Here is a 19,434-nt window from a genome sequence, read left to right on the forward strand (position 1 = left end):
AAAATTATTTATGTGTTAGTCCTTCCACCAGCCCAACACCTTAATCTTTATGGTGCCTGATTCTCTTCATCAACTGCAAAACATTCACAACAGAACTTTTTCAGAACTTACTGTATTGAGTTTAAACATAATTTGAGAGAAAACATACCTTGAGCATGTGCATGTTGCACTTGATGTGGCCAATCAAAACATTTGTTGGTTTCCCTTGTTGCAGGAGCCTGGCATATATGATTTCACACTCTTTTGTTGACGTATGTGTCCCCATCAATCATGATTGACAGATAAGGGATGTCCTTAATCTTCTCGTACGTCTTCCGTTTCAGTGTATCTGCATGATGCCAACAAACTGTGCGCATGCTGTGTCGTTATTGTATGCTATGCGTTTAGTTTGACACCATTCTTCCTTTGTAGATCAAGTTGGCCTTTAAATTGCGTGAAAGGGCAGTTCTTCTTTGGCAATGAACACGCCGCGGTTAAACTTCAACCGCAATTACGGCCTCCTCGGCGCACTGGTTAGCAGCCTCTTTTCTTCTAAATGCGACTCTGAGGAGCTGCACTGTCATTACACAGGTCATGCGCATATTTATGTTTGACTGGCGTTGTGTTTGATCAGCGTGTCGTGTTTTAATTGTGTCGCCAGTCTTATCAGAAAAGTTTGTGTTCCCCGCAGTTGTGAGAATCGACAGCAGATTGTACAGTTCATTGAGTTGGTCTCCAGTCAACCTCAGCCAGGTGAACTCGCGCAGCCACTCATCGCGAAGCTGAATTTGTTGACTTTTTCGCCACTTAACCGTTTCCTCGCTGTTGAGTCGGACTCATTCTCAGGATTTTGTCTTCTATAGGTTTAGGAAGAAAATCGAACTGATAGTCCCGCCACATTGTCTACAGGAGACACCGCTATGTCAAATCTTTCATTCGCGATAACCCCCAAGACCCGCCTCTTTTCACATTAGCCTATAACAGTGGTCACCCCTCCCCCCCTTCCCGCTGTCAATCCCCCCGGCCACAGCCTGGCAGCCCAGCTTTCTTCTTGATTATTAGTTCGCTCTTCTTCTTCTGGAGTTAATGTCGTTCAACTTGAAGCAATCGAGTCATTCAGTACGCTAACTATAGTGGGCTGAAGAACAAGTTTGTCAAAGCAAATAAAAATAAAATAACATCTGCTAATTAATGGTCATAGTTGCGACTTGATGAAAAATTTACTTCGCACCGTCTATTTTTAGGCGCAAAATACATTTGGTACCATTTGGTCGCAGTTCGAGTTTCAGAAACCTGCTATCTCAGAAAAATAGAATATTGTGATAAAGTTCTTTATTTTGTAATGCAATTAAAAAAGCAAATGTCACGGATCCTGGATTGACTACAAATCAAATGAAATATTGAAAGCCTTTTATTCTTTTAATATTGCTGATTATAACTTACAGCAGAAAACTCAAATATCCTATCTCTAAATATTAGAATATCATGACAAAGTATACTAGTAGGGTATTAAACAAATCACTTGAATTGTCTAATTAACTCGAAACACCTGGAAATACATTTTCAAATGTTTGATTTTGTTTTGCTGTTATAAATCTTTTTTTTTACTTGGTCTGAGGAAATATTCAAATTTTATGATAGGATTTTAGAGTTTTCTTAGCTGTGCCATAATCAGCAATATTAAAATAAAAGGAGTCTTGCAATATTTCAGTTGATTTGTAATGAATCCAGAATGCATGACATTTTTGTTTTTTTAATTGCATTACAGAAAATAAAGAACTTTATCACAATATTCTAATTTTCTGAGACAGTCCTGTATATGTATTTATACAAAATAACTCCCTAAAATAAATGCCTTCTGCTGCCTGTTTCATGTTGAGCTGACCACCGCTCTATTTAAAACCACACACTGTTAGAGTCAGTGTAATGTGAGCCCCCCCCCCCCCCCCACACACACACATGAAGACAGATGTCACTGAAACATTTCCAGTCAAGGAGCTCCACTCCGCCTGTAAATCTCCCAGCTCAGTCGTCTGGTAGATGTTCTGGAACATGAACACGTGTCTCATGTCCCTTTGGACTCATCAGTCAGTCCATCTGGACGTTCACAGACAGTTATTCTAATAAAGCACATCTTGTATCTTTACCTTTCAAACTGACCAAACGCACACGAATTATAGGCGGAAAGGGATGTTGTTCCTTTTTACATGTCTATATTTTTACTGAGTAGTTATAAAGAAACATCGGGGCCTTAGTTGTACTCCTCCTAAACCAAGTCGTTGAATGTATGCGTTGCATAATGCTGCGAGGCCGATGATGTCACTCCTTCACTTTGAAGACATTAAGACAAACTCTAAATGCAACCTGGAATGTTCCTGGGCCGCTTCTTTAACCACGAATACTTAGTAAGACTTGGACCTCATCAAAGTGGACGGGAACCAGAACACTCCAATACCACCGAGTCCATCAAGCCCAGAATGAAACCAATGCTGCAGGGCCTTACACCTGCATTCTCTCTCCTGACCACCAGGGGGTGGCTCCTCTGGTTGTATAGAAGTCTGTGAGATAATGGCTCTACATCTCACCTGATTTATTACCTCAGTTCTAAATTAACATGAGTTAATGGTCTTCTTCAGCATTATATTTATTGAGTAGATTATGATATTAAAGAAGAATGCATCAATATAGTCCAGTGGCAGTTCTTGAGCATTCCACTCCGCTCAGGGGGTAGAGCGTGAGTTGTTGGTTTGATTCCTGGTCCCTAATGGTCTACATGTCCTAGATACTGAACTCTAAATGGCTGTGGGTGTGAATGTTTATCCCCGTGTGTGACATGTAACATTCAATAATATATCCGTGTGTTGTAAAGCACTCTCTGAATGCAGTCCATGAACCAGCCCATCGGTCTGGTTCTCCAAAAGAGTAACAATACACATAAACCAATACAAACCATAATACTTGCATTATCTCACGGCCGTGAGTAATGCTAATGTTCCCTCTGTGGATAAATGTTCTTCATGGAGCAGGTGTGTTTCCCTCGTTGTTCATAAGTCAGCCTGCAGTCGTAGTTGTGTGCCTCTCTCCAGGAAGAGCTCTGCTCTGCCATGAACCAGATCACCTTCCAGCACGACACCGTGCTGTCAGACGTCCACATGCTGCAGCCCGACGACCGCCGCCTCATGACCCGCCTCAACGCGGCTGGACAGCCAGGTGTGTACCACCACCTCTTCACTTTTACACCCAGTACGCGTGTGTCTATTGTTGTTGATGATGCGTAGGAAAAGGACATCATGTGACAATCAAGAAAAGGTTAACGGCACGTTGTTAGCAATTAGTTTGCCCGTTGTTGGCAGGCTGTTACCTCACTGTTACCTCGTTGTTACCACGTTATGAGCACGTTGTTAGCACGCTGTTACCTCGTTATTAGCACGTTGTTACCTCGTTGTTACCTCGTTGTTGGCACGTTATGAGCACGTTAGCACGCTGTTAGCACGTTGTTACCTCGCTGTTACCTCGTTGTTGGCACGTTATGAGCACGCTGTTACCTCGTTGTTAGCACGCTGTTACCTCGTTGTTACCTCGTTGTTGGCACGTTGTTAGCACGTTGTTAGCACGCTGTTACCACGTTACCTCGCTGTTACCTCGTTGTTGGCACGTTATGAGCACGTTGTTACCTCGTTGTTGGCACGTTGTTAGCACGTTGTTAGCACGCTGTTACCTCGCTGTTACCTCGTTGTTGGCACGTTATGAGCACGTTGTTACCTCGCTGTTAGCACGTTGTTACCTCGCTGTTAGCACGTTGTTTGCCCATTGTTCTCACGTTGTTCAGAGTATGAAAAACAAGCCAGTTCTTGTGTGTGGCCGATCCAACATCAGCAGCTCTGAGCACTTGGAACAGGGTTGTGTCCTGAATGACCCAGGGATGCTCTGATCGGACCTTTCCAGCCCCGATTCGATACCTGGGTTTTGGTACCGATTTGATGCCTCTCTGTGGCAGAAACTTGGCTTGTTCTTGTATTTGTTACATCAGGCCTGTTTTAAACACTGGCATCCGAACAAAATATATATTTAAATCATGGTATCTGATTCCAGATCAGCCCATTGTCACAGATACCCGAGTTCTATCGTTCAGTAAGGGGCCGATAACCGACATCAGTGCATCTGTACTTCAGGCAGTCTGGTTGGTCACCATTCCCGGGCCACAGGGCCCTGCCAATGGTGACTTGTTAGTATTTGATTTGAACCCATCTTAGACTGGCAAATCACATCTGTAAATATCAGTTTACAGTATTCTGGACATATGCCCCGGTTAACCTTTAAAGATATATATATATATATATTAGGGCTGTCAATCGATTAAAAAAAATTAACTAATTAATCGCACATTTTGAAATTCATTAATCGCGATTAATCGCAATTAAAAGTTAAAAGTTCATTCTTTTTAAAGACCAAACTTCACACAGAGCTGTGTTTTCAAAGAGGCTCCTACCTATAAAGTGCCAGCGAGGTATTTAATATTGTGGATGATAAATTGTTTCTTCAGTGAAACATCAGATTAGTAAAAAAAAAGAAGTATATTGAGACCCCATTGGTCCTGTCATCTTTACCACTGAGCAGCAGAACCAGTGGCCTTGGTGACTGACTGACATTCACATATGTCCTGTTCACCCTCTGGAGGCTGGTGGCATTTTATACATTTTACCAAAAAAAATTTAAATTCACCTTTTAAAGGCGTTTGCATATGACACACCCCCACGTGTTATACATCAAACATTCCAGAACAATCTCAGCTCTATTTAATGAGGCTCAGTTGTCCTGGTGCCGTGTTCTCTGCTCTCTGACTGACAGGCTGCTAATGAGCCTCACCTGTGAGGTGGGAGGTCCTTTGTGATTTACTGAGTGTTCATTGGTTGTTTTTTCCCCAAAATGTTGACAGACAAACGGATTGACCAATCACGGTGAAGGTTTCGTGTGTCGAGTTCTTTCCGCTGCGTCACCGACACGTCGCCCCTCCGTTCCTCTGTGTATCAGAGGGGGAGACGGGAGGAAGGAGGAGCAGGAGGAAACCCGACTGATTCATCCACGAGTTAAACTCATTTATGCTCCTTATTTATGCTCCTTATTTTCGCGTACTGCCGCGGTTTGACACTCAGAGGAGTGTAAAAACTTCAACGAACACCGGAAGTAAACAAAGTTGAAATATTTTAGTGTGTTAACGCGGCCAAATTAATCGCATAGATTAACGCGTTAATGCTGACAGCCCTAATATTTATATATAGCTAAAGACAAAGAACGATAACATCTGTTTTGGTGGTATGCTGGAATAAATAAAATGTTCAATGTCACTGTTCTAGTTTATGTGTGAATTTCATCCTCTCACTGTCTAACATTGTCTTGTTCTTCCTTCTAGTCTTCCTCACTAAATTCCGGATCCTGTCAGACGGTGAACATCATGACAACAGTGACCCAGGGAAAGGGTTAAAGGAGGCGGAGGAGGAACGCTGTGAACCAAGTGAAGACGAGGATAAGGACACTCGAGTCACACCTGCAAACGATGGAGAGGAGGGCGGGACAGGAAGTGTGGAGTCGTGTCTGGATGTGGACGGAGACATTGATATCCAGCGTCGGTATGTTAACACAGGGGTCCCCAACCCCCGGGCCGCAGCCCGGTACCGGTCCGCGGCTTGGTTGGAACCGGTCCGCGGAAAAAAAGTGAATAAATAAAGTTTATTTTTATTTTTTTTAATCAGTCGGAAAAAATATCTTATTTTGAAAAAGGACCGGATACCCGTGTGTCGGTCTGAGCCGCGTTCAGGAGTCTTAAAGTTCGGGTTTCTCGCTGCAGGCGAGTCTCACGCGCCGAACCCTCTGCTGGCGGCACAGTGACAAAGAATCTTAAAACATATTCAACCTGCTCAATGAATTCTGTCACTTCAGGGAAATGACAACTGGTTTTAAGTTGGCCGATGAAGTCGCTGCTGTGTGGGCGAGTGAACAGCGGAACATTCTACATGTTTCAGACGTTGACCGGGTGGAAGAGGCTTTTCAAAGAGTTTGAGCAGTACTCCAACCACAAAAGACCCGACTGCAAAGGAATAGACCTGCAACCCATTTGTAAACAAACCCACCCGGTGAACCGAGCCGTCCGAGAAGGAAGAACATGTGTTGGAGATGCAAATGACGGTGGCCTTAAGGGACATTTCACACAACAACTCTGCCTGTTCTAATGACAGCGACCAGAACTCGGTGAGGAGCAGCGGACCAAACACACGTCTGAGTCGCCGTCTCCATTAGCGGCTCGTTGCAGGTAAACAAGCACGGCTCACACTCATTCGGCGTAATGATGAGTTGTTGTTTTGGCACTTTATGCCCTTCGTATAATTGTTTGACGTCATATTTATTACGTCATTTATATTGCCGGTCCGTGAAAATAATTTCTGACACGGAACCGGTCCGTGGCTCAAAAAAGGTTGGGGACCGCTGTGTTAACACACAGGGTTCTGTTGAGTCCAGTTTAATGTCAGACCAGGACCAGCGCTGCACCTCTGGAAAACATAAGAGTTGGTATAAAGTTCTATTTTGGTCATATGTAGATGTCCCTGTAGATATTTACAGATAGATTCATTCTTGGTGAGCCCGCCAGGAGTAGTTAAAGGAGTAGGGAGCAGGGGCGGCTTGTCCATAAGGGCGATTGGGGCGACGCACTGCCTAGGGGATAAGAAGAAAAAAAGTCTCATTCTACCACTAGACGTCTGCTCTGCTTCTGTGTGTCATTGTCCAATCAGGTAACAGTCATTCAGTCAGCCTAAAGTCGTGCTTCAAATGGCCCCGCCCCTTCTGGGGCGACTTTGGGCGAAATGAAAATCGCCCCAGACCTCTCCCATTGACTCCAATGTTAAACCCATTTTTTTCACAAAACAGAGCTCTCAATGCATTCTCTATGGCTTCCGGGAGGAGTCGCCCCTCCAGGTCTTGTCATAAGTAATCGACGTAAAAGCGTCTCAGTACGTCATACAGCTTCGACAGAGGCGATTCAGTCGGCCGGTGCTCAGGGCAACAGCAGCGATTCAATTCTTTCTTTGAAAGAGACTCCTTTCGGTCGGCGTAACAATGAAGACACATTGGCAACAATAGAAGTAGGACCTCCAAGAGCAGCGGTCGCCAACACGTCGATCGGTCGACCTCGGAGACGTTCGCTGTCACTCTCCAAAATAAAATGAAAATAAAATCAGAAACACATTGTTCCTCATTCTCGAACATTTTCTAAAGTCTCTTCTGAAACGTTTTCTTCCTGACGATCGACGTCAGAAAAGATCTCCGCCTGATGTTAATGAGCGCCTGTCAACGGGTTCTCTGACAGCCGTGTTGTCAGCTGTGCTCCTGAAAGAGGAACGTAGGACTACAGTTGAGGCGCAGGGGAAATGCAGAAAGACCTTTATTGATAACTTCACATATTACACACGGTCAAAGTACACCGACATAAAACTAAGTCATGAATAAATAAATGGTGAAATGCCTGTACCTTCTTGTAAATGTTTACGTTACGGCATTAACAAGTTACGCCTGCGCGACAGCCGAGATTATTGGCAATTTGCCAGGTCTTACCTCCGTGAGTTGGGCTTTTCTGCTGTTGCCCTTCAAAACAAAAGCTCAACATTGAGCTTTTTTCTTGTCTGGTGGAGCAATCTGGTTTACTTGAAAGTGATTGCAATTGTATTTATTCTATTATTTGAAAAAGCTCACATGCAGGAGTCACAAATGGTGATGTCATATTTATTATTATTATAATTATTTAAATCTTGTTGAAAACATCCCCAAATCAAAGACCAGGAGCTGGATTACTGACAGACAGCTCACAGATGGCCTCAGACTGTCTGTCTGCTTATGAACTAACAACAAGCTCACAGACAGAGTTCAGTCACAGCCGTCACACTGACTGGAGTCACATGACTTGATGGCATTGTGAGAAAGCTACACATAGACAGCTGTCTGAAGGTCTGTGGTTTTGGGTTAATCATTATCAAAGAAATTGCCCCCCCTGAGAATTTTTTCAGGAGCCGGCACTGATAGGGAGTAGGGTTGGGTACCGGAAACCGGTGCCAATGTGGTGCTTCTTTCCGGTGCCTGAGCCGATTGAAATTGAAAAAAACTATTGTTGTGAACTTCTCTGGTGACTCCGCCCTGTCAGCAGGTTACGAGCCTCTCATATTTAAGTTTGAGAGAGGAGGCTGCGCCGTGTGTGACGGCGTGAACCCGTGTCGAGCACACCAGCGTCAGGCTGGGCGCGACGGGGAGACCGTCACCGGTCCCCCTGAACACGTGGAGACCGATGATTAACTCAGATTAGTACCGTATCGTTGATTACAAGTCTTGCATTCATAAAAGTACCCCAATAAATAATAAATTAGCCATTATAACCATGTTTAAGCTAGCTCTAGCTCGTAGCTATCGCTAGCTACGAGCGTGACAGTCTGCAAGCAGATGTGTTGATGTACAGCGATCCCGGCTGTATACCCGGTGTTACCGGGAATATAATGACGGAGGAATAAAGACCGTGGGGCATCACTTTGTTTCAGTGTAACTCTCGCTGTCAGAAGCAAAACTTTATGTGTCACGTGTCATCTTCAGTCCCTCTGATTGGTTGTTCTATCTGCCCATCAACACAGTGACAGGATTAACCCTATAAAGGCTGCACATGACAATACATATCACATCACATCATGGAGAACATTGTGTATGTTAACAGTCCGATATCCGTTGTTTGTCAGTGCTCCATGATAACGGCTTCTACAGGGAATATGGCCAAAGAGGTTTTTAATGTCCTCATTGTGCGTTTTTAAAAAAAAGTATCGGTTCAGGCACCGGTATCGTTTTAAAAGTACCGGTTTAGGACCGGTATCGGAAAAAACCCAAACGATACCCATCCCTAGTAGGGAGTAGTTGAAGGAGTAGGGAGTAGTTGAAGGAGTAGGGAATAGTTGAGGGAGTAGGGGTTAGTTGAAGGAGTAGGGGGTAGTTGAAGTAGGGAGTAGTTGAGGGATTAGTTGAAGGAGTAGGGGGTAGTTGAGGGAGTAGTTGAGAGAGTAGTTGAAGGAGTCGGGAGTAGTTGAAGGAGTAGGGAGTAGTTGAGGGATTAGTTGAAGGAGTAGGGATTAGTTGAAGGAGTAGGGCGAAGTTGAGGAGTAGTTGAAGGAGTAGGGGAGTAGTTGGAAAGGGAGTAGTTGAGAGAGTAGTTGAAGGAGTCGGGAGTAGTTGAAGGAGTAGGGAGTAGTTGAGGGATTAGTTGAAGGAGTAGGGAGTAGTTGAGGGATTAGTTGAAGGAGTAGGGAGTAGTTGAAGGAGTAGGGAGTAGTTGAAGGAGTAGGGTGTAGTTGAAGGAGTAGTTGAGGGAGTAGTTGAAGGAGTAGGGAGTAGTTGAAGGAGTAGGGAGTAGTTGAAGGAGTAGGGAGTAGTTGAAGGAGTAGGGAGTAGTTGAAGGAGTAGGGGGTAGTTGAAGGAGTAGGGAGTAGTTGAGGGATTATTTGAAGGAGTAGGGAGTAGTTGAGGGATTAGTTGAAGGAGTAGGGGGTAGTTGAAGGAGTAGGGAGTAGTTGAGGGAGTAGGGGGTAGTTGAAGGAGTAGGGAGTAGTTGAAGGAGTAGGGAGTAGTTGAGGGATTAGTTGAAGGAGTAGGGGGTAGTTGAGGGAGTAGTTGAAGGAGTAGGGGTAGCTGAGAGCAGGGAGTAGTTGAAGGAGTAGGGAGTAGTTGAAGGAGTAGGGAGTAGTTGAGGGATTAGTTGAAGGAGTAGGGGGTAGTTGAGGGAGTAGTTGGAGTAGGGAGGAGTTGAAGGAGTAGGGAGTAGTTGAAGGAGTAGGGGGTAGTTGAAGGAGTAGGGAGTAGTTGAAGGAGTCGGGAGTAGTTGAAGGAGTAGGGGGTAGTTGAGGGAGTAGTTGAAGGAGTAGGGGGTAGTTGAAGGAGTAGGGAGTAGTTGAAGGAGTAGGGAGTAGTTGAAGGAGTAGGGGGTAGTTGAAGGAGTAGGGGGTAGTTGAGGGAGTAGGGAGTAGTTGAAGGAGTAGGGAGTAGTTGAAGGAGTAGGGAGTAGTTGAAGGAGTAGGGGGTAGTTGAAGGAGTAGGGAGTAGTTGAAGGAGTAGGGAGTAGTTGAGGGATTAGTTGAAGGAGTAGGGAGTAGTTGAGGGAGTAGTTGGAGTAGGGGGTAGTTGAGGGAGTAGTTGGAGTAGGGAGGAGTTGAAGGAGTAGGGAGTTAGTTGAAGGTGTAGGGGGTAGTTGAAGGAGTCGGGAGTAGTTGAAGGAGTAGGGGGTAGTTGAGGGAGTAGTTGAGTGAGTAGTTGAAGGAGTAGGGAGTAGTTGAAGGAGTAGGGAGTAGTTGAGGGATTAGTTGAAGGAGTAGGGGGTAGTTGAAGGAGTAGGGGGTAGTGTAGGGAGTAGTTGAAGGAGTAGGGGGTAGTTGAAGGAGTAGGGAGTAGTTGAAGGAGTAGGGGGTAGTTGAAGGAGTAGGGAGTAGAGAGTAGTTGAGGGAGTAGTTGAAGGAGTAGGAAGTAGTTGAAGGAGTCGGGAGTAGTTGAAGGAGTAGGGAGTAGTTGAGGGATTAGTTGAGGGATTATTTGAAGGAGTAGGGGGTAGTTGAAGGAGTAGGGAGTAGTTGAAGGAGTAGGGAGTCGTTGAGGGATTAGTTGAAGGAGTAGGGAGTAGTTGAGGGATTAGTTGAAGGAGTAGGGGGTAGTTGAGGGAGTTGAAGGAGTAGGGAGTAGTTGAAGGAGTAGGGAGTAGTTGAAGGAGTAGAGAGTAGTTGAAGGAGTAGGGAGTAGTTGAAGGAGTAGGGGGTAGTTGAAGGAGTCGGGAGTAGTTGAAGGAGTAGGGAGTAGTTGAGGGATTATTTGAAGGAGTAGGGGGTAGTTGAAGGAGTAGGGGGTAGTTGAAGGAGTAGGGAGTAGTTGAAGGAGTAGGGTGTAGTTGAAGGAGTCGGGAGTAGTTGAAGGAGTCGGGAGTAGTTGAAGGAGTAGGGGGTAGTTGAGGGAGTAGTTGAGGGAGTAGTTGAAGGAGTAGGGGGTAGTTGAGGAGTAGGAGTAGTTGAAGGAGTAGGGAGTAGTTGAAGGAGTAGGGGGTAGTTGAAGGAGTAGGGAGTAGTTGAAGGAGTAGGGAGTAGTTGAAGGAGTAGGGGGTAGTTGAAGGAGTCGGGAGTAGTTGAAGGAGTAGGGGGTAGTTGAAGGAGTGGGGAGTAGTTGAAGGAGTGGGGAGTAGTTGAGGGATTATTTGAAGGAGTAGGGAGTAGTTGAAGGAGTAGGGAGTAGTTGAAGGAGTAGGGAGTAGTTGAGGGGGTAGTTGAAGGAGTAGGGAGTAGTTGAGGGAGTAAGGAGTAGGGAGTAGTTGAAGGAGTAGGGAGTAGTTGAGGGGGTAGTTGAAGGAGTAGGGAGTAGTTGAAGGAGTAGGGAGTAGTTGAGGGAGTAGTTGAAGGAGTAGGGGTAGTTGGGAGTAGTTGAAGTAGGGAGTAGTTGAAGGAGTAGGGTAGTTGAAGGAGTAGGGAGTAGTTGAAGGGGAAGGTAGGGAGGAAGGAGTAGTTGAAGAGTAGGAGTAGTTGAAGAGGGTAGGGAGTAGTTGAAGGAGTGAGGGAGTAGTTGAAGGAGTAGGAGTAGTTGAAGGAGTAGGGGGGTTGGGGAGTAGTTGGTGGTGGTTGAAGGAGTAGGGAGTAGTAGTTGAGGGAGTTGAAGGGAGTAGGAGGATAGTTGAAGGAGTAGGGAGTAGTTAGGAGTAGGGAGTGGTTGAAGGAGTCAGGAGTAGTTGAAGGAGCAGGGGTGAGTTGAGGAGTAGGGGTGGTTGAGGAGTAGTTGAGAGGGAGTAGTTGAGGGTAGGGGGCAGTTGGTTGAAGGAGTGGGATTGAAGGAGTAGGGGTGGTTGAGGAGTAGGGGAGTAGTTGAGGGAGTAGGGAGTAGTTGAAGGAGTAGGGGGTAGTTGAAGGAGTAGGGGGTAGTTGAAGGAGTAGGGGAAGGTAGGGTGAAAGAGGGTAGGGGATGGTTGTAGTTGAAGGGTAGGGGGCAGTTGAAGGAGTAGGGGGTAGTTGAAGGAGTAGGGGGTAGTTGAAGGAGTAGGGAGTAGTTGAGGGATTATTTGAAGGAGTAGGGAGTAGTTGAGGGATTAGTTGAAGGAGTAGGGAGTAGTTGAAGGAGTAGGGAGTAGTTGGAGTAGTTGAAGGAGTAGGGAGTAGTTGAAAGTTGAAGGGAGTAGTTTGAGGGAGTAGTTGAAGGAGTAGGGAGTAGTTGAGTGAGTAGTTGAAGGAGTAGGGAGTAGTTGAAGGAGTAGGGAGTAGTTGAGGGATTAGTTGAAGGAGTAGGGAGTAGTTGAAGGAGTAGGGAGTAGTTGGAGTAGGGAGTAGTTGAAGGAGTAGGGGGTAGTTGAAGGAGTAGGGGGTAGTTGAAGGAGTAGGGGGTAGTTGAAGGAGTAGGGAGTAGTTGAAGGAGTAGGGGGTAGTTGAAGGAGTAGGGAGTAGTTGAAGGAGTAGGGGGTAGTTGAAGGAGTAGGGAGTAGTTGAGGGAGTAGTTGAAGGAGTAGGGGATAGTTGAAGGAGTAGGGCAGGGGTGGGCAAACTTTTTGACTCCTAAATGGGCCGGGCCAGGAGGATTTGGACACGCAATGTAATTTATTAAACCTGGAGATTGCGTCTGATTTTTATACATTTCAATTGAAGGTGCAAAGTTTAGAAATTGACATTTACTGGAAAAAGATCAATGGAATCACTTTCAACATTCAAAACAAATTATTACCCAACGAAATAATCAAGCTCAATAATTTCTAATTGTTTTAAACCCCACAAAATAATGGACGGATTGTCTCAGCAGCTCTATAGGCAACAGCTCTCTATATAATGAGGCACAATTGTCCTCAGGTACAAGTGGAAAGAGAAAATATGGCCCTAAAGCTGAAAATTGAAGTTAGATTTTTAAAAATTATTCATATCTCTTCTGAAACCCCTCTTTAATCATGTGGACGAACTGTTTTGGTGTTTGAAATTGGTTTACCAAAGGTCATAGGTTCACAAAAGCAGTGAAATATCTGAATACAATGCTAGATACATGTAAATAAATGTGGAAAACTAAATTTGTTATTATCATTTTTTGAGTAAAAATTATGTAGTCCGTCACACATTCACCAAAATGATAAAGATGGGACTGAGAAATGACTTCATATTGCAGATAAATCTTCATGGGTTGTGTGCAAATAAAAAATGACCATTACATTTTTTTTTTTCAAAAAAATATGTATTGTACATAAATAAATAAAACTACATTATATACATGTTGAGGAATAGAAAACAGAACACAACTATTGGCACAGACTATTTACAATATGGCTTCACTATATAATAACATCATGTCATCGTGTCATGCTGGTGGTCCTCCGGGGCACGAGACCTCTCTGCTGGCCGGGCAGGTTGAGCTGCAGATGGAGCTGCAGATGGAGCTGCAGGCGCTGGTGAATCCTCTCTGTAAAATACAATACTAGTCAGCACCGCACACATGTAACGGACACCGTGACGGGACACGTAATGGACACGTAACGTTTAGTAAAGACCCTTACCCGGTCCAAGTGGATCTCTTCTGGCTGCGTGTTCCTCCTCGTGGCTCTGCAGCTCCTCCAGGCTCCGCGCTGTAAGCCAAAATCACTGCGGCTGTTTCTAAATGAGTCTCACCTGTGTGGTGGGCGGGTCCTTTGTGATTTACTGAGTGTTCATTGGTTGTTTTTTTTTTAAAAATGTTGACAGACAAGCACGTTGACAAATCATGGTGAAGGGTTTGTGACGAGTACTTTCGCACTTTTGCGGAAAGTAAACAAAACTGCAATTTGGACAAGTTGGTGGGATTAAAAAAACCTAACGGGCGATATATGGCCGTGTTTGCCATTTCTGGAGTAGGGAGTAGTTGAGGGAGTAGTTGAAGGAGTAGGGAGTAGTTGAAGGAGTAGGGAGTAGTAGTTTGAGGGTAGTTGAAGGGAGTAGTTGAGGGAGTAAGGAGTAGGGGGTAGTTGAAGGAGTAGGGAGTAGTTGAAGGAGTAGGGAGTAGTTGAAGGAGTAGGGAGGAGTTGAGGGTTTAGTTGAAGGAGTAGGGTGTAGTTGAGGGAGTAGTTGAGGGAGTAGGGAGGAGTTGAGGGATTAGTTGAAGGAGTAGGGAGTAGTTGAGGGAGTAGTTGAAGGAGTAGGGGGTAGTTGAAGGAGTAGGGAGGAGTTGAGGGATTAGTTGAAGGAGTAGGGAGTAGTTGAAGGAGGAGTTGAAGGAGTAGGGAGTAGTTGAAGGAGGAGTTGAAGGAGTAGTTGAAGGAGGAGTTGAAGGAGTAGGGAGTAGTTGAAGGAGGAGTTGAAGGAGTGCTCCTCTTTTGCCTCCCTAGACCGAGGAAGGACCCCGGCGAGGAGAGCAGCCGAGACCTGGTCCGCCCCATCATCCTCAAACAGGCCAGCTGGGCCCGGGAAGAGGAAGACGAGGGTACGGAGGACGAAGACGAGACCTGCAAAGACGTCATAAAGATCGGTGAGGAGGAGGAGGACCTCCGTGTGATCATGTAGAGCAGATGAAGATCACCTGAGGGTCCTCGTCCCGGTGGTTTGAACTCTGTCATATGAAAGGAAGCGTTTCCACGTGTTGTAACGAGGGTGAATCTGTCTCCAGAGCACACGATGGCCACGAGCCTGGAGGACGTCGGCAAGCAGGTGAGAGACGGAGATCCACTGTCACTGCTCCATGAGGCCTTCAATGGCTCATGGAGAGATTCAATTCAATTCAGGTTATTTGTGTAGAGCCCATTCTCACAAATTCTAAATTCCCCTCAGAGAGCTTTACAATCTGTACACATAGACATCCCTGACCTTTGACCTTCGACCTCACATCGGATCAGGAACAACTCCCAAATAACCCTACAGGGTAAAAGGTCAGAACCCTTGAGGAGAGAACAGAGGAGGATCCCTCTCCAGGATGGACAGAACAATAGATGTCATGTGACCAGAAGGAATCATTACACACACATTAAAACACAGGAACAACACAATGAAGATGAGTGGATGAAGAGTTGGTAGTCGGCATATTCCACCATCCATCAGGTGGAGGTAGAGAGGAGGAGTGGGCGGAGTCTCAGCAGGGCCATGACATAGTTGGTAGCAGGCATCAAGCAGTTCATACGGATCGGAGCCTCTTCGTGTTGCTACGGTAACCCAGAAGGGACAAAGCTAGTGACTCTTGACAGACGTCTTTGTTCTGGGCGTGAGGAGCTCAGGCTGCAGGTGGAGATGTGTAGGTGAGCCAGTCAGGTGTGTGAGTGGCGGTCGGTGACGGTTGGCGGTTCTCTCTGCTCAGGTGTGGCTCGGTGCCTTCCTGCTGGCTGACTTCATCCTCGCTCAGCCTCACCTGTTCAGAGGAGCCACAGTCCTGGAGCTGGGAGCGGGAACGGGCCTAACCAGCATCGTGATGGGCTCCGTGGCCACGACCCTGTACTGCACAGGTACAGTACCTCAAGAAGTACTACTAACACTGTACTGCACAGGTACAGTACCTCAAGAAGTACTACTAACACTGTACTGCACAGGTACAGGACCTCAAGAAGTACTACTAACACTGTACTGCACAGGTACAGGACCTCAAGAAGTACTACTAACACTACTGCACAGGTACAGGACCTCAAGAAGTACTACTAACACTACTGCACAGGTACAGGACCTCAAGAAGTACTAACACTACTGCACAGGTACAGGACCTCAAGAAGTACGACTAACACTACTGCACAGGTACAGGACCTCAAGAAGTACTACTAACACTGTACTGCACAGGTACAGGACCTCAAGAAGTACTACTAACACTACTGCACAGGTACAGTACCTCAAGAAGTACTACTAACACTACTGCACAGGTACAGGACCTCAAGAAGTACTACTAACACTGTACTGCACAGGTACAGGACCTCAAGAAGTACTACTAACACTGTACTGCACAGGTACAGTACCTCATGAAGTACTACTAACACTACTGCACAGGTACAGTACCTCAAGAAGTATTTCTACACAACACTACTTTTCATATTTAAAATAAAATCGGGAGCCTGTGAGTACTCAGATAGCTACACGTAGCTTAGCATCCTTTAGCGACTCGTGAACCCTAACCCTCTGAGCTCGTCACCAGACAACCGATTCATTCTTCTAAACATCTTTAGCGGATATTATTTTTTGAGCAAAGTTAAATAGCTGATATTAATGATAGCAACACCCGGAAGAGGAAAGTCAACCCAACGTGGCATTTGGATAGAAGTGATCTTTTAAAGTTTATAAAACAACAACCTCTCATGTTACGGCTTCCTGTTTGTTTGTTTCACAGATGTGGGAGAAGACCTTCTGAGCATGTGCAAGAGAAACGTGACATTGAATCAACACATCATCCAGCCGGCCGGTGAGACCACAAATGACTCAATCATTTACTGATTTATAATTCCTGCAAATCCCAACCCGGTCTCTGCTGCTGAGCATCTATCAGAGTGTATGATGCATCATAATGCACCAACAAGACGTCATTATGAACACACTTATCATGGAGTTAGAATCTGCTTAAAGCACTTTTTCATTATGGTTATAAGCACTCAGAAATATAGACAATGCTTTTATAATGCTTTATAATCACTTTGATAATGCATCATAATCACTTTGATAACGCATTATAATCACAATGCATTATAATCACTTTGATAACGCATCATAATCACTTTGATAATGCTTTATAATCACTTTGATAATGCTTTATAATCACTTTGAGAATGCATTATAATCACTTTGATAATGCATTATAATCACTTTGATAATGCATCATAATCACTTTGATAACGCATCATAATCACTTTGATAATGCTTTATAATCACTTTGATAATGCTTTATAATCACTTTGATAATGCATTATAATCACTTTGATAATGCATTATAATCACATTGATAATGCATCATAATCACTTTGATAATGCTTTATAATCACTTTGATAATGCATTATAATCACTTTGATAATGCATTATAATCACTTTGATAATGCATCATAATCACTTTGATAATGCATTATAATCACTTTGATAATGCATTATAATCACTTTGATAATGCTTTATAATCACAATGCATTATAATCACTTTGATAATGCATTACAATCACTTTGATAATGCATTATAATCACTTTGATAATGCATTATAATCACTTTGATAATGCATTATAATCATGCATTATAATCACTTTGATAATGCATTATAATCACTTTGATAATGCATTATAATCACTTTGATAATGCTTTATAATCACTTTGATAATGCATTATAATCACTTTGATAATGCATCATAATCACTGATAACGCATTATAATCACTTTGATAATGCATTATAATCACTTTGATAATGCATTATAATCACTTTGATAATGCATTATAATCACTTTGATAATGCATTATAATCACTTTGATAATGCATTATAATCACTTTGATAATGCATCATAATCACTTTGATAATGCATTATAATCACTTTGATTATGCTTTATAATCACTTTGATAATGCATTATAATCACTTTGATAATGCATTATAATCACTTTGATAATGCATCATAATCACTTTGATAATGCATTATAATCACTTTGATTATGCTTTATAATCACTTTGATAATGCATTATAATCACTTTGATAATGCATTATAATCACTTTGATTATGCTTTATAATCACTTTGATAATGCATTATAATCACTTTGATAATGCATCATAATCACTTTGATAATGCTTTATAATCACTTTGATAATGCATTATAATCACTTTGATAATGCTTTATAATCACAATGCATTATAATCACTTTGATAATGCATCATAATCACTGATAACGCATTATAATCACTTTGATAATGCATTATAATCACTTTGATAATGCATTATAATCACTTTGATAATGCATCATAATCACTTTGACAACGCATTATAATCACTTTGATAATGCATTATAATCACTTTGATAATGCATTATAATCACTTTGATAATGCATTATAATCACTTTGATTATGCTTTATAATCACTTTGATAATGCATTATAATCACTTTGATAATGCATCATAATCACTGATAACGCATTATAATCACTTTGATAATGCATTATAATCACTTTGATAATGCATTATAATCACTTTGATAATGCATTATAAAGCATTTATCACATATTTGTATTAAAGAGTATAGTGCATTGCCGCTCTGGGAATTATAGGACACTGATGCTTGCAAAACAAAATGTCAGTGAGTGGACGAGCAATTATTATTCTGATTCTTCACATTATGAGTCTTTAATAAGTGAGACCCTCCGAGGGTTCCACAGGTACGTGTTCCATTTGCTATTAATTACATTCACAATAGTGAAGGATGCTTTTACTTCTCGTTACCTGAGTGATTATTGATGTGTTTATGTGTCTATTGTTCACCAGGTGGTGAAGTAAAAGTGAGACAGTTGGATTGGCTCCAATATGACCTCTGTACAGGTAACACACCAATCACACACCTGGTCACATGACATCTATTGTTCTCCTGGTCACATGACATCTATTGTTCATCTGGTCACATGACATCTATTGTTCACCTGGTCACATGACATCTATTGTTCACCTGGTCACATGACATCTATTGTTCATCTAGTCACATGACATCTATTGTTCATCTGGTCACATGACATCTATTGTTCATCTGGTCACATGACGTCTATTGTTCATCTGGTCACATGACATCTATTGTTCATCTGGTCACATGACATCTATTGTTCATCTGGTCACATGACATCTATTGTTCATCTGGTCACATGACATCTATTGTTCATCTGGTCACATGACATCTATTGTTCATCTGGTCACATGACATCTATTGTTCATCTGGTCACATGACATCTATTGTTCATCTAGTCACATGACATCTATTGTTCATCTGGTCACATGACATCTATTGTTCATCTGGTCACATGACATCTATTGTTCATCTGGTCACATGACATCTATTGATCATCTGGTCACATGACATCTATTGTTCATCTGGTCACATGACATCTATTGTTCATCTGGTCACATGACATCTATTGTTCATCTGGTCACATGACATCTATTGTTCATCTGGTCACATGACATCTATTGTTCATCTGGTCACATGACATCTATTGTTCATCTGGTCACATGACATCTATTGTTCACCTGGTCACATGACATCTATTGTTCACCTGGTCACATGACATCTATTGTTCATCTAGTCACATGACATCTAATGTTCATCTGGTCACATGACATCTATTGTTCTCCTGGTCACATGACATCTATTGTTCATCTAGTCACATGACATCTATTGTTCACCTGGTCACATGACATCTATTGTTCTCCTGGTCACATGACATCTATTGTTCATCTGGTCACATGACATCTATTGATCACCTGGTCA

The 19,434-nt window shown here is 43.3% G+C and overlaps 1 protein-coding gene across 1 annotated transcript in view; it reads left to right on the forward strand.

Moving 5' to 3' along the window:
• Positions 1-1,754: 1,754 nt before the first annotated feature.
• The window catches only part of mettl22 (methyltransferase 22, Kin17 lysine), a 28,571-nt gene continuing 10,891 nt past the window's right edge, over positions 1,755-19,434 (forward strand). Inside the window, exons 1-7 of the mRNA XM_056406109.1 lie at positions 1,755-3,189; positions 5,390-5,606; positions 14,354-14,493; positions 14,632-14,672; positions 15,313-15,457; positions 16,324-16,395; positions 18,444-18,497. Coding sequence (XP_056262084.1) covers positions 3,084-3,189; positions 5,390-5,606; positions 14,354-14,493; positions 14,632-14,672; positions 15,313-15,457; positions 16,324-16,395; positions 18,444-18,497 — 775 coding nt within the window. The 5' untranslated portion in view covers positions 1,755-3,083. The remainder of the gene's footprint in view (positions 3,190-5,389; positions 5,607-14,353; positions 14,494-14,631; positions 14,673-15,312; positions 15,458-16,323; positions 16,396-18,443; positions 18,498-19,434) is intronic.

Source organism: Pseudoliparis swirei, chromosome 23, assembly GCF_029220125.1.
Source record: "Pseudoliparis swirei isolate HS2019 ecotype Mariana Trench chromosome 23, NWPU_hadal_v1, whole genome shotgun sequence".
Lineage (NCBI taxonomy): Eukaryota > Metazoa > Chordata > Actinopteri > Perciformes > Liparidae > Pseudoliparis > Pseudoliparis swirei.